Consider the following 21,713-nt stretch of genomic DNA (forward strand, 5'->3'; position numbering starts at 1 on the left):
TCGTTTCCATTATAATAAGTATAATAACTTAGAAAGTTAGTTTCAGTAACGCAAACATAAGTACGTACCTACCATTTTAAGAGACTTGATAAAAACATGTCGCTTACCGATAAAAATAACCATGTAGGTGTGGGATATATCGTTTAAACATCTAGCTTGGTGTTCTCAATACTTTTTTTAGGAAAAGATTTAAAGGTCACTGATAAGAATTATCGCATCGTTTCCTAGCGACACGGAACCAGAGCCAATCCTTTCAACTATTAAACAACCAAAAAGAAAATGGTTTAGCTGCTCATAATTTCCTACCATTCGTGTTCCTCTTTAACTTAGAAGCGTTGTCTAAATATGTAAATATGTCGCTCGCTAAGGAACTTCAAGGTTGGTAGATAAGGAACGATAATTTTGGACATGTCTGTAGAATGTACGGATGAAGGATGTTTTAAAAACGGCTCATTTTCGTCGTTAAGTTGAATATGACTTACGTGACTAACGTCTCTTTTGGACGGTTTTGTCAAAAGGAGCTGGAAATGTTTTGGGAATTTAGTTTTATTGTAGCACCTTAAGTATTTAAAAGTTCATGAGGATCGATGAAGGCAGAAGGAATAGATTAAACTCAATTTATTTCTGGATTGGATTTACAGGTAGCTGGTAACCACAAATGATGAACTAAATTCATCATAATATTCATTTCATTCATAAACTCTTGCTCAATATTGTTTTAGCTTTCTGAAACAAACTTACGAGTCGTCCTTACCATCTTGATCAAAGAATGTCAACTGCCAAGTTATCGCTTAAAAAACGAACTGAGTTGTCGAATCGACAGATGCGAATAGGGGTCAGGGCAGCGGACGCGGCGAAAATAGCGGCCGAATGAGGCTCAGCCACTGAGCTGCTGATAGGATAATGCCTCAGCCTTGTTCCACTTCTGATCTGGAGTAATCCTGAGCACTTATGCGCTTCGTGAATGGGGACCAAATTGGAAGCTTTGCCTCTCTTGGCTTCTGTTACCCTAGTACTTTTCTATGCTGGTGTAAAGTTGTTGCGCTTCAGCAAAGTCTATTCTTCAAATTGAGTTGGTTTCTTGTGATAGATGTATTGTTAGGACTAGCCCAGTTAATTCAGTATGTCACAAAGGTTCTTATTGAGTTGTGATGTCGGTTGAGAGCAAATGCAATGCAAGGTAGACATGTGTTTAGTTAGATAATTTTCTTATCAATTTAGTTTTGCGATTCAAAAAGCCGATAGCTAAATATTAGAGCCTCGTCCTGATTTCAACTAAAAAGGTAAATGTGTTATTATTATAGTAACTGAATGAAGTATCTTATTAAGTAATGTACTAAATACTTAAACATAGAAACTGCAAACTTTCCTCTTTTCAAGTGGAATCTGCTTACACCAACAAAATGTCCTCAATTATGAACTGTCAGCACACTTGTCTCTGTTGACCTACTTTAAGAAATAATTATGAAATATAATTTATTTTCTTTCCTCATTTACCAAAACGTTGTGTTAGGAGTAATTATAACCAATGATAAACATTTTTCTACGACTATGTTTTTAAAAAATCAAATAGACACTTTAAATGCTAAGGAGTTATGGAGTGTATTACATCTTATAAATAGGTACAATTTATCTTCGCCAATACACATCTCGAACAAGCATCTTATGTTTCAAGAAGCAGCTTCAAAGCTATAACACATCATTTTCAAGTAACATTTACACCATAGTACGCAATAGCACCTAAACACCCAAATACATTCCCATCAACAGCCTTCACCTCTTATGGCTATAGTTCACTGGTGATCTAATAAAACCAACTTTAGAGTTAGCATTCGCCTACATTTGAGTGGTACTTTTAAAAGTAGGACAGAGTGAGTAGCACGCAGCAGCGCAGGTCAAGGGTAGAGGGGGACGGAAAACGGCCACTGCTGGGGGGTCACTAAACCAACGAGAATTGTCGCTCAATCGACACGATTCATACAAAACAAGATAGAGTCGTGGTTAACGCTGCAGATGTACTTTTCCGAAGTTTCGGAGCACTGCGCTCACTTCGGATCTACCTCGTTGTATTAAGAATTAAGAGTGCCGATTGCAATTGCAATTCTTGTTCGATCTTTCGTCGATTTATATTGTTTCCCCCCTGATGCAGTGTATCACAAATGTAGTGGGCATTGGCCTTTTGATACGGTTATTGGAAGCTGGCCCTTAGTTGTTCTGCTTTGCATGGCATATTTACCTACTACCAGCTACCGAACATTAGCTAGCTACGTCAGATTTGACATTTGCTTATCGATTGTTACTCGTTACACGAGTAAAACAGGTGCCTTGCTAAGAGAGTTACTACCAGCTTCATACTGGATTTGATAATTTAGGTCACCTGATATCAGACATCTTGTGTATTATCCACATTACCTACTCTGTCGCAAGTCCTCGTAATCTTTCCATTAAACTTGTCCTTTCGAGTTACTGAACCGCAGCACAATGATCTGCGTAAACAAGTGAACTCGTATCATATGGACGAATGTATAGTATAGTATGATGATGACGTATTAGTATTACCTTGAACGATACCTGCAGTCACAGGGGTCACTCTCTAAATCAGCGTTTCATAACCAGAGTTCGCGTCTATGGTAGACAACGAAGCAAGGTCTTCGTTAGCGCAGCAACTTCGTTTTTCATAAGCTAGGGTTAGGCTATGCTGCAGTCCAAAGTCTAAACGCATGCTTACTATAGTGATATCCTTTTATTGTTGCAGTCAGTAGCTAAGTTTAATCGCTTTTACAGCAACTAAAACAAAAACCACGACATTGAGGCAATACTCCACGTCTCACAGAAAGTCCTTTTACATGTAGGTCACTTAATGGCAATAAGGGTTTACTCAAGTACGTAGTAAAAATATCCGTTGACGCACAACGTATGTCCTACAATCGCGGCCTAGCGGCGGCGGCGGCGGCAGGTCACAGCCCATGACCTATTTCCCCCATTTCCCCATGCGGGGGAGGGGCAGGACCTGGATTTACGGGGGCAATATTGTTCTAGATAAATCTTTGCTGGCTTAATGAATGGTAGGTAATGAATGAAGTAGTGCTGGTTTTAAACAGATTTACTCTTTGTGTGTTCATAGATTTATTTATTAAAATAAATTTAAAGATTGCTGGCATTGTCATGATTTGAAAATGAAAACGCTAAATATTGTTAGCAATCTGTAACTATAATTTATTATAGGATTAAAATTTTACCTACAAGATTTTCTGATAACTTACACGCTTTTTGTAAAATAAGTAACAAGTTTTAAAACGAATATATATACAAACTTAGCAAAAACATAATAGGTAATGTTATAGTTTTAAGGTAAATGTCAGTGTTTTGTTTACACGTTCGTTGGTTATTAAGTTATGAGAAGTTCATTAGCTATTTGTTAGACAGGGATGGATATATAAAAAAAGATAGGTCAGAGAAGGACAATGACCGCTTTAATTAAAAAGACGAAGGGGATGATAAATGCCTTCGTGACCACCATAGACGTATTTGAAAGGGCACTGGACATAAAATCATAAATGTTAGTGCAAATTTCTTTCTACAAATTAGTTATAAAAACCAACAGTTAGCTCGTGAATAAATAAACTTTCGACCGTGAATGAATTTTCTTAAATGAGTTAAAAATTCCTGTAAAATACAACAGTAAATGAACAAAAGCTTTACTTGTCATTTTGGTTTGTATCATCACCATCAAAATCTATGGTTATTATCAGATGATGGATACAAAGACTGAAATCTTCGAACATATAATTGCACCCAGCCACATGAACAACTACTTACCTACAGTGTACTTACCTCCTTTATAGTAAACGACACAAATAACATAAAATAACTGAATAAACCAACAAAATATATCGCTTAAGTTTTTTTGCAGACCAGTCAAACGAGATGGCATACTATGTTGCATCTACAGAGCCACGTATATGGTAGTGCCATTCCATCTTGATGAATCATAAGGTGCCAGTTTTATATTCTAAAAAATTACTGCGAAAAGCTTAAGTACATTGGAAGTCTCAGTATTGAGTATAGGTTATTGGTATCGGTGAGGCTGCTTAGGAAACGAATGATCTTATAGCATCGTGTAACTTTTGATTTCGAATATTATTAAGTCGATGTTGTCTTAGTTGAAATGAAGTTCTCTTTATCAGGACATTCAAGGTTTCCCATAACATCATCAGCAGTTAAATTACATAAAAAAAACACCAGCAAGCATCGAATATAAACTAGTGTAGCAACAAGCTTCTATAAGGGGAGTGAATATCATGCGAGCAAAGCCGTTTGCAAAAAAAAAATACATATGTGCAGACGTGACCAGCAAGCCTGCTGCGAACATGGGAAAAGCTAGAATAATGATAAACCCGATCCTGCGATGGACGGTGACATCAGTCTCGCCTCGCTATTTAAGTGTAGAAGTTTACGATCGCAGCCAACTGAATATGCTATTGCCGTTGAAATCTTCGCTTGTTGTGTTACTGAAATAGTTACAATGAAAATTGACTTTCTTGACCTGATAGGTAGGAAGTAATATTAATAATATTGGCCAGTCACTTGTTTTGAAGTCATTACATGAATCAGTGTGTTACCAAAAGCAATAAATTATAATTCTTGACTTTAAGCACTTCTTTTGTTGGCCCTAGCTTCCTTAGTGTCCAATTTTATTTCCGATCCAACAAAGACTCCCACAATCCCACAAATCGATTCAACCAATAAAATTGCAAGAGCATGTTTCGTTGCAGAGCAATGATTTACTATTCTTGATTAAAGGGCAGACCCAGTGCCTCGACAGAGAGCTATTGTTGGTTGCCTTCAGTAATTAAAAGTCGAAAGGTTTCTGCGCCAGCGCCGGTGCGCAACCAACCACCAGTTGTTTATTATCCGGAATAATTATAAGTCATTGTGAAGAATTTTTATGTTGGACTTTACACTATAAATTTGTATTGCGACGGTTGCTGATCGTATCAAGTCGTCGTATGGCAGGCGGAAATTCAGATAATTCTGTTTTTGGATACTGCACCAACAAAGTTATAAAAATATTTAGGGCTGGGAATTAACGCCAAACTTTTTTTTTACTTACGGTTAGAGTGAAACAGTAGCTGCAAGTCCAGGACAAGTCGCACCTGCAAGTACATAGGTACTTGTTGATTATTCCACTGCGAAACGTGAGTGACATTCTTTGAACGTTCCCCCGCAATGCGGCAGTTGACCCGCCGCGCCGTCCACTATAAACCCCTCAGAAAGCAGAAGTTTAAACAAGTGCACTTATACAGAGCGGACCATATAATGCGAGCCTACAAAACAATCCAATTTTATTTCTAGCTCGTCGAACAATGGCCGGCCAGTTACTGCAGTTTGTGCTGCAACGAGTGCTAAAAGTTATGGTCCCATAAATGTGGACGGAGACGTGCCTAGGCGACGTGTTACTATGATTTCTGTATGCGCAGCTCTAACCTTGCCAGCAGTAGCTATAAATCCAACAAGCTTGTATGAATGATCGATAGCCGACCGGTCACAAAACAATAAATGTATTTACAATCCTTACAATACATGAAAAGCTTATTACAACGTCCGTCGCCTGCCTTTTGCGTGTTTTCCGATTGAAAGCAAGACATGTTGATTTAGTTTTTACGTGACTAAACGCCAAGTCCACGTCGACCGCATCGGTTTTCACATCTTTGGACTTAAATAATTGCCTGTTACCTATACAAGTTGCCTAGACAACCTTGGCGGGAGTCCAGCGTAACTAGGGCAAGAGTCCTACGCGGACAGAACCGTTGTTGGCAGCAGCTTAATACCGAATAGATATTAGTTACAAAGTATCTCGGAATAGCTCGCGAATTCCACCCAGCAATAAAGTACACATAATTTAACAGTTGCAAGTTGCAAGTGACTGACGCAAACGCAAACATCTAATATCAGGGGTCCAAATTGTTTTCGTAGAAAGAGTTTCTCATCCGTAGCGGCTAGGAAGTCTGTTGTACTTTTTTAGAAAACCTTTAGTTACACCCTAGAGTAATTAGGTGCACCTTTCCAAGCATTAGCTCGTTGCTGCTTATTGGCCATGGCCGTGACTGCCAATTAGTTGTAATTGCCTTCAATTTGCACTGATGTTGGTGGTCTGTTCTGCAACCTTTCTGCACTTCTGTCTGATTGTATACTACTGGGCCTGTCATCGTTATTGTCGGGCCCTTTTATAATTTAATTACACAGCGCACTGTGAGCCATTCTTTTTTGGTACCTACAGTAAATTAAGAACCAGGACATTTATATACGGTGTATAGTTTTATTATTTTCGCAATTCTACCAGTCACCAAATTAATATCTGTAGCATTCTTTTGATCTTTATAGTTACAAACCGTGTAGACAGTGTCATGAAATGCAACATTAAATTTATTTAAATATTCAGCAACTTACAAAACAACATTCGCATTGTTTGATTTATTTTTAGTTCCAACAATAATTTTCAGTCTAATTGCAAAATTGGCACGAATATAAGCCGCAAGAGCATGTCATGTCAAGCGTTTCTAATTTGAATGGTTTTTTGGCAAATTCCCGCCGGTCTGGAGTCAACGTTTCCTGTGACAGCTTCCCACAGCTCACGTCAACGAAATAAATAGTCTCCAACGGAATGTATAAAAATACCACTAAAATCTCATTACCTATTGTTTTTCTTTAATTTCGCCGCCCGCGAAAATATTTTGTGACGTGGCGAAAATTTCATCACCACATTGAATTCGTCATGCTCCTTTAAATATTCGTTCAGTACTATTAATATCGCACTTCCTCGCAGTCATTGCAAAAGAAACATCTATGAATTCAAATGGCATCGTGGTTAGCGACAAACTTAACCTATTTTCCGTTGTGTCATCGCACCCAGTGGTCGGTGCAACACAATGCGTTACGCAAGAGGCCAATCGCGATGCAGCGCGCATCTGCACGCTGCGCACGCGCAATGCAACGGTCGCTCACGGGGACGGCGGCGGTGGCGGTGTGTACATCTATTTGCTAGTACCTAATGCGTCTAGCTAAGGTGCCTATACCTAGTGCCTATTGTGTGTATTTTGAATAATCATTTTATTATAATAATATGTAGGTAATATCTGTAACAAAAAGTCGAATGACATGATGCTAAATCAGAACATCGGTGAAACCGCAGAAAACATGAGCATTCAAGACATTAATTAATATATTGTAAGCCTACAGACAGAGTTATAGACTCGTTAGCAAAACTTTTTAAGCCCCAAAACTCCATAAAGCATCGAAATTGAGGTTTATTGAATACAAACTTGAGTCAAAATTTTAATGCTTCCTTTGTTTATACAGGCTGCTAATAAAGAGTTGGAAGCAAACATTTTAGGCAACAACAAACAGCGGTAATTCACATTAAGATTTTCCGTACAAAAATAACTTACAACGCGAAGAACTCATAAATAAGCGAGCAAAACCGTTTCAGCCGCCCCTGATAATTTCATTACCCCTATTTTGGCTCCAGTAATTATGATTTATATCTTTATCCGAAGACGATCACCTTTCGTGGATGTTATATATTCCACATTAACAATGTTATGGCTTTTCTCTCATGAATAATGGCCATCAATTTAGAGAATCCTTTCCGTATTATACATCAAAGCGTAGCTGGGCACGGATCAGTTTCCATAGGTCCCGTTAGGTTTATTATAAGGTTTAGATCATCACCTCAGTAGTCATTGGTGCAAGGCACGCACAGTCAATCATAGGCTTCATAGTTCCCAGGGAATGAGGGAACAATGTGCCACAGACAGAGAATGGAGTGTGGCGGGCCCCCGGCCCTACTCTGCAACACGGGCAATTTCATATCACTGCTCGGACACTATAGTTACATCACGTAAATGATAGTACTCGAAACCTCTTTTGCAAAAGAACTTAACCTAGCCCCCGTTACAGTCTAAACAACACTTTGCCCAACTAGACATTAAGTTCAAATCACTACGCTGGAAGTCAGGTCTAGGTCTTAGAACCTCGCACTGTTGAAAGGCGTTAAGAGAAATGTGATCACAGCAATATGAAGCTTAACCTCTCAGCAGAAACGCTGAAGTTGAGGGAACTAAAATCTAAGTACCAATAGTGTGTTATGTAAGTGATTGCTTGTGCGATTGTGATGAACGGTAACAGGGCTCAGCCTTAGCAGGTCACAGAGCTGCAAATGACATCAGCCTTTGTCAAGTGCATAGCTGCGTCTAGGGCGTCTTCGGTCATCGAACAGGATTTTCAATTGCGTATGCAACAGACGCCTCGTAGCCTTGACTTCCTCTGGAGCCAGCCATGGCTCCCGGCCAGATACATTCACTGACCCACTATGACTCTTTGGAATTTCCAGATGCGTTTCGAAAGGATTTTGCAAATCTTTGAAAACATTCTGTAAAAACGGAAAAGATCAAAATCAAGTAAGGCCTTAACTTAAATCAGATAAACAGCAAGTAAAGGCGCTTGGACAGGACATCGTGACACTTTTTTCAGGCGGCAGACGTGTGCAGAACGCCGCCCAGTGGCTAACGAGCGAGCTGCTTAACTATTTTGCTATAAAAGCGGAAAAAAGGCAGCCGGTGCTAGAGAGGTGGCTACAGCCGGCGTGCTAAGACTGCCATTATCTTTTAATACCATCGGCTTCATTATTCGCTACATTTTTTTGCGATGGCAGCGAGGCGCGGCTCGTCGCCGTCGCCGCCAGAGTTTGATAACCCGAAGACCTTGGTCTTAATTGCGCCGGCGCAGGAGCGACGCGGCCAGTTTTTATGCGCTTGCACATTAGTAGCTGGATGTACAGCGATGGCTAGTTCCAACGATCTTTTCATACAAATGAGTCGATAAACTATGTGTACGTGTGTTCGCGAGATGCGAATTGCAAACACTCACAATCCTTAACATAAGGATGAAAAAGTGTAAGGTCTTGGAGCAAAATAATTGAAGACATTTAAATGTTTGTAAACATGCAAAATAGGGACTCCAAGCTTGTCGTAATACGGTCTATTAAATAATAAGAAAACAACCAGCAATGATCCATTAATTGTTGACAGGTCCCATTGCTTAGATGTTAAACAATGGCTTATAATTATAATCGATGGCAATTTACTGTCTATCTTAATAAGGATACTAAGTAATAGGTCAGTAACAATGCATGCAGTTAATAACCTGCATTATTTTCATAGAAACTTTGAAAGCTCATGAAATAGTATCGACACTTGGTCCTGTAGTCCTGTAACAGAAAAATTACGAAAAGTTTTTTATTATTTGCATATTGTTATTGTGACAGAAGCTATGAAACAATATATTGAAACCTGATTATTTATTTGTATTTTTGTTTTCTTTCAGGTAAGAATTCTCCACCCATATTAACTGGTTCTCCGCCTACATATTAAGTAGTAAGTCATCGTAAGTATTTTTCTCCAATAATTTATTTTATAGTAGGTAATTTACGTATAACTGAGAATCTGTGTGTTTGATGAAGAGCTTTTCTTCAGAACGATGATAGCCAACATTTCTAATGTCTACAACAACATTAATTTTGATTTTTGACTTCCACATTATACATGTTTGGCTTCCAGCCAGCTCTAGCATTATCCATCATTAGCCAAATTTCCGGTCATGTATAAAACTGGAAAAAACAAACTTGTATTTTTTACCACTCATGAAATATTTTCACTATTTACCTTTGAATTTGCATAAGGTAAGCTTTTATATATTGAGAAACTGATGGCCACCAATTTATTATATCAACACATACAGATTTTCTATGTAACAAATCCAAAAATTACAGAATGTAACCATTCTTTCCATCAGATATTATATACCTTCTCACGATTACTGTGGAATTTGAAAATAAATCGCGACGGCAAACATGTCAGAAACAATCATCTTGAATTAATTCCTCGATTTCCGCGATGCGTTAAATGATGTTTTTTAACGTGGAATCAAGCTTGAAGTCAAGGCTGTGGCGAATCGGGACGCTAAAGGTCTGGCGCAGCCCGCAGCGCCCGGCAACCTGGCATTCTACATCGAGGTTGAATCGATCACAGATCATCTTCGACATCCATTATCTTTCGAAAGAGACAATTTATTGCCCCCTTGATCCAAACAACATGTCGCTTACAGGTACCGAGCGACTCACAAAATACTCTCGACCTTTCGATCAATAAATAAGTCAGCAGCATGGCTAAAATAGCTGTGCTATTATCCAATTATCCCATAATAATTCGGTTGGAGTAGCTTCTCATAAGTTTTTGCTCTCTCATCCGTGACGCAACTCGCTTTTATTTAGTGTTATTGTTCTTACATTGCTTCTACTCGGGTTATTATTTGTTACATCGGAATCGGTATGGAACTGTGGATGAGAAAATTCCTAAAGTGTTTAAGTTGAAACTATACATCTAGCCATTGCCTGAAATAGTTTTATTTTTGATTATCTTTGAGATCGTCGGTCCGTGCAGATAAAAACGCGTCATGCACGACAAGTCCTCACGATTTGCCCAAATTCTCTACTATATTTTGTCCTAAAACAAGTACGTGATTGTTTATGGGAAAATCTGCTTTGTTTTTCTTCTACTCGAGTATAAGTTCTTATAAGTCAGGCCTAGTTTAAATTTTGTAGAGCCTCAACTTATACCTACATAGGTATATGGGTAACTGACAAGTATTGTATAGTTTCTACAAAGCAATACAAGCGATTACGCAATTTAAGTGACTTGCCGTTTCGGTACTCTATTTGATAAAAGGCACTCATTGTCCGTGGTCTGCGTAAAAAAACAGAAATTCAATTATTTTTCCTTTAACCCGAACCAATCTGCGCAAATTGCCTAGCATTTGCAAAGCATCGTGGAAGAAATTCGTTTATTCCAGAAATAGATCACTCTGAGTCAAATTTACACATGAAAGAACGTTTCTGCAAAGCTACAAGCTAATTTGGTCGCGTAATTTAACAGCAACGAGTAGCTTCAACATGAATGGCTTCCAATGCGAGTCCATAAATCTATTATTTTCGTTATCTGCAGATAAAACACAAACTATAGCATGATTCAGATACAGCGAGCGAGTTTGCTATGCGCGGGCGCGTTTTTCCAAAACACGGTAGGTCGTTGCCCCCGAAGAACACGTGATGAAGCTGTGTGTTGCGAATGTTCTGCCTTCCACATCATTCGCGTCACTGGGACCACACTCCGGATATACGAATGCGGAGTTCCGGATCTATATTTGCTATGTGATGGTGACTTGTTTCGCTAAGTTGAAGTAGCCATCTGAATCTTGCGTTATGAAATTCTGAGTTTGCTCATTAATTCGCTGGCCATTCGTGATGTCACCTGTGACTTGGGTGGATTATTGGCATCGGCTTGATGCCATCAGAAGTTGTGCGACACATTTTACATTTATATACTTGACAGAACAATTATTTACGGCTGTGATGACTATACTATACCTGAGTTCATTGACGTTTCCTAATCATAATCCTCAAGTTTATTCTATGATTTACGAATTTTATTGCGGGCTTTAATGACTTATTACATCCTAATCACGATTTTAATTTCGAGCCAATATTCTAAGTATTACTTAGGTACTTATGTCATTTATAATGGCACAATAACCTGGTTTCGCCAATAATTCAGGTCGAGTATCATTCGCGACCAAGTCATGCTCGCCTAAAATACAATTCAAGAACACCTATACAAATATTTATTGAGGGCACACATTGATATTAAAGATATACTTATAGATAATAAATAATATACATAGATGCAATGCATCGAAGCTTGTACCTGCTTTCACAGGTACACTTCGTGTTAAACTGACTTATCTATCTAGATCTAGGTAATCGATATGCGAATTGTTTCAAGGTAGCAACGTGAAACGGTAAATATCTAGGTACTGAAACTGAAGTCTAGTGAGAGTTTTCAGCGTCCCACTTTCACCTTTTTCACTGTGTTTACGGTTAAAAAATATAGTTATGGTAGGTGCTTTTAAGCAGTACGCTACGTAATGTTTAATAATGTTTAACGTTTACTTACTCTGATAGGTCAGTAGTTTATATCGTATATAAGCTAAGACAGTGGTTGACATATCTCTGAATAAAAGGTAATCCGTTATTCTGATTGTTACAGGTTTTTATACTTTTACATAAGTAGGTACCTACCTATTTTTTTTCCTGTAATAATAATCACTTTCAATGAAAAGCAAAACTATGATCCTAAAAAATTGTGTATAAGTACTTATTCCTTGTACATTGGTACTATTTGGTACTATTTATCTATGCCATGTGACAACTATACCATCCGATGTCTTCTGTTCTCAGTCGCTGATATTAAAATATGAATTAATACATTAATAAAATTCATCAATGCATTTTAATTTATAAGTAAGTACCTACACCTACACCGCCTACCTATGTACTCTATCGTAAAATGTAAGAGGTGTGTATAGGTTAGTAGGAAATTAGTTTAAACATTTTCAAGTTCAGACGTTACACAAGAAAAATAGTTCCGATAGAGAGCGGCCTCATAAATCCAGGGTGTTTAATCTTCGCTCCACATTGTTTGTCACCAACCACCAGTGACTTGACTTTCTTGTGCGGGTCGCGGGGCGCGGGGGGCCGCGGGCGGCGCGAGGGGGGCGCGGCGCGGGGCCGCGGGGGTGCGCGCGGCGGGCGGGGCGCGTGACGTCACGCTCGACCGTGGCAGTGAGAGCGTCCCGCGGCCGCGCGCTCGCTCCCTCCCGCGCCGAGCGTCGTACTCCGCAGGCGGCGACCGCGAGCGCTGAACGTGCGTTCGAACCACTCTCCGCGATAAACAACTTCGCGTCGCGAATTCCGAGCAACAAGAGTTTTGTTTGTCGCGTTATTTATCCTGTCGAACAGGTTGTGTAATTGTGATTTTTGCAGTCGATTTCGTTTCGGAGTTTCCACTTTCTGAATCTGTTGGTACGTGAACGGACGAAGTGCATCTCGGCAGCGGATTGTGGAGCGATTAGTTTCGGTTTCTGTACGGTGACCGTGTGTGTGTTTCTGGCATTAGTTGGTGAGAAAGAGTGTTTGTGAAAGGCGCCAAATGCCATTCATTTATGAATCGTGGATTGTTTGACGGGCCCGCGACCATGAAACGCCACTGGTCCAACAACGGGGGGTTCCAGACTCTGCGCATGCTGGAGGAGAGTTCCTCGGAGGTGTCCTCGTCGTCGGCGCTGGGCCTGCCGCCCGCCATGGTGCTCACGCCGGAGTCGCTGGCCTCGCCCGAGTACGGCGGCCTGGACCTGTGGGGCTACGACGACTCCATCACCTACAGCACGGCGCAGACGCTGCTCAGCTCGGGCTGCACGCCGCCGCAGCCCAAGCCGCCGCACGCGCTGCCCTCCATGCCTCTCCCCATGCCGCCCACCACGCCCAAATCCGAGAACGAATCCATCTCATCAGGTCAGTTTCTTATTGGAATCGACGATGTAAACAAAACGCGGAATGTGATAGTTTTGGCGGCAACCCGCCCGCGCTGTCGTTGACCTTTTACCCCGGATACCTTGACCGGACGGCGTGACTCTGACATCAATCAATCAAACCCAATTTGAGGTTTATTATCGTGGCTTGTTTGTTTCAAATGCTAGGGGTGCCTTAACTTATTGCTAATTACTTCACAATCTACCTACTGAAAGGCATTTTTTGTTACACCTATGTAACCTACAACAAAGTATACTTGAACCTACCTGCTGGCGTAATTACGAGTGGCAAGGTCGCTTGGACGATGTATTATTTACGCTGGGTCGATTGAGTTCCATGACACCTATCACAGGGTGTTCAGTTCACTCACATTACAGGCTATCGATTACCCATTATTCCATCCATTTCGTTTACCTACAGTGAATTAGCTAGATAACCTACCTAGATAGAACCTACCTAGGTTCCATTTCACACTATGATACTGTTTGTAGGCTACGTAGTTAGATATGTATTATATCTACCTTAGATACTACCGGCAAATAGCCTTTGCTTAGGCATTTGGGGTCCATATTTATTTCTTTCCAACTTATTAATTATTATGAAATCTAATATGTCTCATCATATCATGGTCAAAGTGATGATGATGACTAAGTTCAGAATGACGGATCACTTCGCAACTTGGCGGGCCGTGGGTGTCACTAGTGGAACCTCATAAATAAGTCACCTATTTTAAATTATAGGTTTAATAAATAGGTAGGTCTAGGTACTCTAGGTAGTAAGGTGGATAACACATTCTTATCAAATCAAAACAATCATGGATTGACACATTTTAATTAAATTCTAGCTGGCCCTGTCGCTTAGGTAGGTACAGACAGGTAGCTAGCTAGCCGTCTACGCTGAACAACTGAACAGCGTAACATTTTAATTAAATTATTAAAATTTGTAGCATTAGCATAGAGATTAGATTATTCCACAGACTTACAACTTAGTAGGGTAACAGTACCGGTTATCGGCCACTTAAGCGACTTGTTGACTTCAGAGTTAATTTCTATCATAATGCTGTGTGTCAAGATTTTCCAAAAAAATATCATTTGATCTTTCAATAGTCTAGTTTCATAAAACCTAAAGTTTATAGACGTAGCAGTGATACATGATTTAAAAAAAAAGATTTTTTGTAAAAATAGCAAATATACCGGTTATCGGCCATTTTACCCAGTTATCGTCCACCAGTGCACTGGTTATCGGCCACCTAATTCACAGTAGAAAAACGAGTCTTATACAGTAGTTCATAGGGTTTTTAAAAAACAAATTAAAATCTTAAGTCAAATTAGCTACTCTTGGCATTGGCATCGATAAACATTATCGGCCGTTTTATTATCTAATGGCCGGAATCAGGTTTAATTTTACCCATTTTCGGCCGCCTGCTATTTCAGACGGCCGGAATCAGGTGTAATTTTTACCCATTTTCGGCCGCTTATTTCGATGGCCGGAAACAGGTTTTGTTTTAACTGGTTATCGGCCGCTAAACATTCTTATTTTTTTAAGGTCATATCTTTGAAACTAGGAGGCATTTTGCCGGCCGGAATCTAGTTGTCAATTCACAAAATTCTAGCTGTTCACTAATATAATGGAATCTATGTTAGTGCATTTAAGGTTTCCGCAATATAGGCAAAATTTAATGACTACAATATACCGGTTTCCGACCACCCGGCCGGAAACTAGATTTTGAAATAAATCGATAACCTATTGTCCGGCCACCGAAAATATTACTAATTTTGAAAAGGTTTGTTAGTTTAGGCAATTGAATATTGAAATTAAACATACTTTACTACACACAAACCCATTCAATCACTAATAAAACAGTAGGAACACTTAAAAACTTACCTCTGAAAATCAATCCACCTGCTATTTTTTCTGCTAAATTTGCCACGCATCCACACACCAAATTTTGAAATGGTGACTGAGGGTTCAGTCCGCAAATTTCGAGGTCATGCCGTTGGATTATGAACCGTGATGTTCGTCCAGGTCGAATGGCGCGAAATTAGAAAGGAGATGTCTCAATACTATCCTATTATTCAAAATAAGGTGCGAAGTGGCCGGAAAGGGGTAGTGGCCGGCAAACCGGTACGTTTACCCTAATAAATAGTTATAATAAAATCTCCGCGGATGCAGTTTAGTTAGCATGCTATTAGTGTAGGAGGGAACAATACCTATCTGCTTACCGATAATGATTCACATAGTAATACCTCCATGCTCTAACACGTTCAAGGCTGGTATGGAAAATTTACAATTAGGAGTTTCAGTGCCAAGGTGCCAATAAATTTTACCTTACAATAAATGTATTAAGTAGGTAGGTACTATAGGTAATACTGGTATAGTCACTTCACAGTATACTGAGACTACTGACTGACATGTACCTACATTGTATAGTATGATCATAGAACCTTACCCTTTGGATTTATTAACTCAAACATGCGCAGAAATCGACACTAACTTAGAGTGAATTATACCGTAATCTCTATTTCAAAAATGTGTAGGTATATTTATAACTATACTAACTAAAATTGCTCATCAATCCGTACGTCCTATAAATCGGTTCTGTTACTTAGCTGTCAAATGAAACTCTTATTCCTATTTGCAAAGCTAAGTGATACATTTTGAACAATTTAAGTACTACTTGAAGTTAGTTGGTTTCGTTCTCAGTCCGGTTCGACCGGTTTAGAGCAACTTTTGATGGTAAATATCGTCCCGACGTCCATGTGGATATGAGATGTAAAGATGTGAGGCAATTCAAGCAATAACAAATGAACAACTAAAAGGCGGGTGATGCCACATTTCACAAGTTAAAATCGTACAGATAACATCAGCCTGTATATAAATAAATATGATTGCTTTAAATCAGAGTGAAAATTTCAACCTCGTTCAATTTTGTGTTCAATTAAAATTATGGTCGCTTTATTGAAGGTTGGTGCCAGACGGTAATTGTAAAAGTTGTTATTCACACTTAAAACAGTTAAAATACTCTTTGTGCGTTGTGCGAACTTGGAGAGTAAACAATCTCAACCAAATACAAAGAAGAGAAGCCACATCTATAAAAGGAAAAATCGTCCCTTAAGTATCAAAAGTAAATTTTCTTAGAACTACACCCTCGAGTTGTTTTGTATCAAGTTATTATAATACTAAGTAACTTTTCACTTTCTTTGTGATGTATTTACAAGCCGGCTTTTGATTTCGATGGCTTTTTATTTGTGGGAAGATCAAAAAATAATTTTATTATTGAGAACAAACGCAAACGTTGTCATGGTGAGATGGAATCGAAGCGGCCATGCGAGGAAAAACCGAGATTGATTGGCGAGGAGCCAGCGAAAACGGAAAATCTCTGGGGGTCACTCTATATGACGAAAAACTAAGTTTCGGACCGCTGCTGCGCGAGCCACTCTTATCTTGTTGTATTAAACGTGCCAATTGCACGACAGCTCTAGTTCGTTCGTTTTTCGTCAGTATAGAGTAACCCTCCTGCTACGTTGATAGAGGTGTGTTGTGTGGGATCGCCGCGTTTTACGTGATCCAACAATTTTACGCATCATCTGTTATTCGGCATTTTTGGCGTAAAACATTCCCCGGTTCAACACAAACCCACTAATCCCGTTTAACGTGTGACAAATTACATCAAATTTTAATTCAAACTTTACGAAATAGCTTTAACATTTTACTACCGACATAATTCATACGTACGAATTGTTTCATTTGAATAAAATATACTGAAGCGCATTTAAAACCTAGATGTTGCTTTGCTAACTAAATCGACCTTGTGCTTTGCTTCCTCGCTAAATGTTACTTCTGGTTTATTCAATTCGGCCATAATTCAGTTGTTTGCTGTCCATCAACCAAATTAGATAATAATTTGAACCCGCATGTTGTATCATATTCTAACTAAGTCGTTTGTAAGTTAAACTGTCATAGCCACTCGTGGCATGGCATATAATATTCTTCATGTTCTACACTATGCGGGTCGACCAAAAGTTATTTGGTTAAAGTAATTTAAAGAAAACGTATTAGATATTATAGTGGATGTACTCTATTTTTTCCTAGGTTCTCCTAAAACAACAAAACAATCTGTTAGGATTAGTAGGTACCTAATTTTGTCCCTGCTGAGGGACGTCAGGATGGATGTATGTATGTATGTATGTATGTAATTTTGGCTGGATGTTAGTTAACAACAAAAATCGGTCCATACATGACGGAGTAATCGATGAACATACATAAAAAAAACCATACATACAGACGAATTGAGAACCTCCTCCTTTTTTCGAAGTTTGTTAAAATAACTAATATTTTTCTGTCTCTACAATGTTATCTATTTCGTCAAAATATAATCAGACCTTCAACCTCGAAATGGATTCATTATTTTTAGCGTTGTTTTAAATAGGTCACTGACACCGTCCGTCAGTTAGGATTTGTTAACCAAATGTTAGACGGTTTTACATTTATTATACCGGGTTTTATCACGTATGAATATTTATTTTGCGTTTATTACCAAATCTGATCATTACTTTAGGCTTACAAAGGACCCGGTTCGAGATATCTTTATTTGCGTACCAGACCCAACTGCATGCACAAATTTTAATTTAAGTAGGTAATAACAAAATAAAATATGGACTTATGGAGATTTACACAAAAACTTGTGATGTCTCCAGAATCATAGTTTTGCAAACTTAGGGGAGGTGTTTTCGGCAATATTTTTTTTAGAATAACTATAAAATTGTTTCATTTATAATAAGTGATGTGGTTATTTTTGTTTTGTTTTTTTTTTTAAATATTAGCTGGTATTTCATTCAGTTACTACTTTGGCCGTGATAGATGATGTAATATTATTTATTGGTCCATTCTTCCGCCATAGCGCCTTTCAATGATCTATTTGGGTGCCGGAATTAGCACCTCTCGACATCCGGGCCTGTGTCATTGGCATACCGCGCTTCCGCCTTGTTCAACTAAAATACTAAATAACTAATAATAAATACCTACACCTATAAAATTGCCTATGCTAAGTTGAGTCCACATGTCTAATTTATAACTTCGCCACACTTCCTCTCTAGTCGCAACAAAATAAGGATGAAGCCATCGTTAAATTAAAATAAATTTTGATCCTATAGTAACAGTTATGCGCTTAATGCTTAATAGATGTTTAGTGCTTAGCTGAAGTTACCACATGTGTGCCGTAAGCTTGTGTGGCGGTACGCTTTTCTCACACTTGTTTATCTAGAATTAAGAGCAGCGTAACCGTCCGAAATGTAACACTTGTTCTGGGATGACATATGTATCTCTTTAGCTGACTGTACCTGTAGGGTTACTCTATCTAAAGTATGGAGTCTATACAGATGAAAAACGAACTTACAGCAGCTGCTGTGAAAAAACGTTTAGTACAAGATATATAATTGTGGCTCGCTCAGCAGCGCTCCATAACTTAGTTTTTCGTAATGTATAGAGTGACCCCTGGTGCGATTGACCCGCGGCCTCACCTGAGGTGAACGTATCTGCGCCCGCGCGGGGGTGCCAAGGTCGCCGCCGCGTTTTTTGACACGATACTTTATTTATAAAATCTACAAGCGGCCAAACGAGCTCTTACGTGTGCCCGCTAATCGACCAATCACATGGCTCGGATTGGCAGCCGGAAAATTATAGTTTTTCTTCCAATGCCGGGTGTGTTATTTCGTTGGAATGAGCTTTTGATTGTTAGCTTCAGTAACTTTTGTGCCAATGACGGAAGATGTTATGTGTTTTAATTAATTAGTAGCTACAGAAGATGTTGTTATAAAAAGTGAACAAAAAACGAATCCTGCTTATTATTTAAAGAAACGTGCTGAGCAGATGACAGGAGATTTGTAATTATTCCGTTTTTTTTAAAAAGTAAGAATACTTAATTTGGTTAAAATAAATTATGGCGTCACGTTATCAGTCGCTAACTAAATTCTGGCATTAGAATAATAATTTGTGCCATCACGGCAGCTGTCGGCCATCCAGCAAACTCATGAGGGTCCAAACACTATTTTTTGTTCAGCATTAGATTTGGCGACCCTTTCGACTGTATAATCTAATAGTTGGCCTAACCCTTCATTCATTCTTCAAATTCGCGTTTTTAAAAGGACCCGTGCGTTCCTTTATTTTATTGTTAACCCGTTAGCCCCTTCGATAATAGACATATTTAAAATATTTTAAAAGCATCCGTACGTTGGAATATTTTAATGAAATAAATTGAGTAACTGGCTTTTAACTTTTGCGTATATTATGTTGCGTATTGTGGCGTTTTGCAGTTCTAGATTCAGAGCTAGATCTTTGGAAGTTTTGTATAATACCTATTAGGTCATGAACGAGTGCGTAGTAAATGAATTATTATTAACTGCCTCTGTAAAAGCTATGCTTCGATGCTTATTTAATAACTCAATATTCAGTGTCGTCTGAAAGCATCTAATATAGGTACTGTGTAGTTATTAAATTGTAACGATCTATTTAATATCACAGCACAGGTTGACATTTGAAAACCATTCACATGATATCACTTTTGCTTCCTCACACTACAAGGATTTGTAAGTAAAATTCGCATTGAAATTCATGTGGTTTCGATTTTCATACAAGTTCGTCTAACTCTAGCACCATCCGTGAGGTCCATGACTAGTTTACTTAACATATTTTCATTCAAACTAACCGTAGTTAAAAATCGCAGCCAATGACGATAACATTTTGGAACGGTCGAGCCAATTTTGATGAAACATGCCTACAAATACCTACTGTTCGTAAAATCATTTGTCTTATTTATAATACGAATCGTACCATAACAATCAGCCCATTTTTGGGCCACCTCTATCACAAAAATACATACTTATGAAGTTGCTATCAAATGCTTAACCCTTGGAGATCGTAGGCTTCGATAGAATTTATTACTTTTTTTTTACATTTACATTAAAGAGTCTCGAGTGGAGACCACGAACAGGCAAACGCAGCGTGGGTCGCCCTCCTGCCCGCTGGACTGACGAACTTAGGCGGGTGGCGGGTAGTGGTTGGATGAGGAAGGCCGAGGACCGAGTGTTGTGGCGCTCCTTGGGAGAGGCCTATGTCCAGCAGTGGATGATTATTGGCTGATGATGATGATGATGATGATGATTAAAGAGTTTTATAGGCAAATTATTTACACCATTACGTAGAAGGGGGGGTCACTTTCGTTCGTTCGTCGATTTAGAGAGTGACCCCCCAGTTACAAGTGTACCATCTACACAACAGAAAGAACCTACATACTCTTCATAGCAGGATCGACCTCTAGGAAGCAGGACGGATATGCGGTTGAGCGTCAAAACCAAATAGCAGCTCAGTAGCAGAAGTGGGGTGTTATTTGTCAGTCCATCGAGTATTAAAATGTCGTTGCATAGAGAGAACCTTCATACTCTTCACTCTTCATAGTAACCAGCTCTAGGAAGCAGGGCGGATGTGCGGTTGAGCGGCCGTCTCGCTCGCCTGCGCACGCTCTTGTTAACTCCATTATCTCAGGGCGCGCGACTGTGTCTTCAGATCGCGTATCTTGAGACGAATCGTCGAGTTTGTGTCACCTGTGTGGCTTAAAGTTCAATGTATCTATATAGTAAATGTGGACTAATGTGATGTTAGGATTGTTTTGGTTACCGCGTAGGATGTTTTATTGTTAACCATCTGGAAAAAGAGAGGGGTGTTTTGGTGTGTTCATAGCGAAAGCGTTGTAATTGTAATGCAAACCCGAAAGCGCAGTCTTTATTCATCATAATAGCAACAAGTTCGTTTCATAAATGCTACGTTTTTCCTTAACACATTAAATTATGTATTACTTTTAAGATTTTATGGTCTCCCCATTCCTTATTCCTTGCACATTTAATTGTTGATCATTGTAGTTTTAAATTACATCCTATGGTTGTACATTTAAAGTTCATTTTTGTAATTGCAATGGATAACGAGCCACCGTGAAGTATTTTTTATGATCATCACGAAGCAAAACAAGAAAAAAACATGGACATGTTGGCGAAATAATCAGACATAAAGACGGTAGGTACAACTGGTACAAGGTATTTGGTGTGTATTGTGTACTCATGTGTCTTAAAATTTTGATATAAAATATGTTCTTCCATGTCAATTTAAGAACGTAAATATAGTTATATCCTTAATCATTGTTTCATGTAATTATGACTCACTGAATACAACGTATTTTTTA

At 38.9% G+C, this 21,713-nt stretch overlaps 1 protein-coding gene across 5 annotated transcripts in view; it reads left to right on the forward strand.

Annotated features, from left to right (window-relative positions):
* The window catches only part of LOC105394159 (ecdysone receptor), a 165,235-nt gene that overhangs the window by 125,099 nt on the left and 18,423 nt on the right, over positions 1–21,713 (forward strand). Inside the window, exon 1 of one of the 5 annotated variants that reach the window (XM_038117438.2) lies at positions 12,772–13,465. The exons of 3 other annotated variants lie outside the window; for them this stretch is intronic. In XM_038117438.2, the coding sequence (XP_037973366.2) occupies positions 13,117–13,465 (349 nt within the window). In that variant the 5' untranslated portion in view covers positions 12,772–13,116. 5 annotated transcript variants of the gene reach the window in all.

The sequence above is a fragment of the Plutella xylostella genome, chromosome 10 (genome assembly GCF_932276165.1).
Source record: "Plutella xylostella chromosome 10, ilPluXylo3.1, whole genome shotgun sequence".
In the NCBI taxonomy this organism is placed as follows: Eukaryota; Metazoa; Arthropoda; class Insecta; order Lepidoptera; family Plutellidae; genus Plutella; species Plutella xylostella.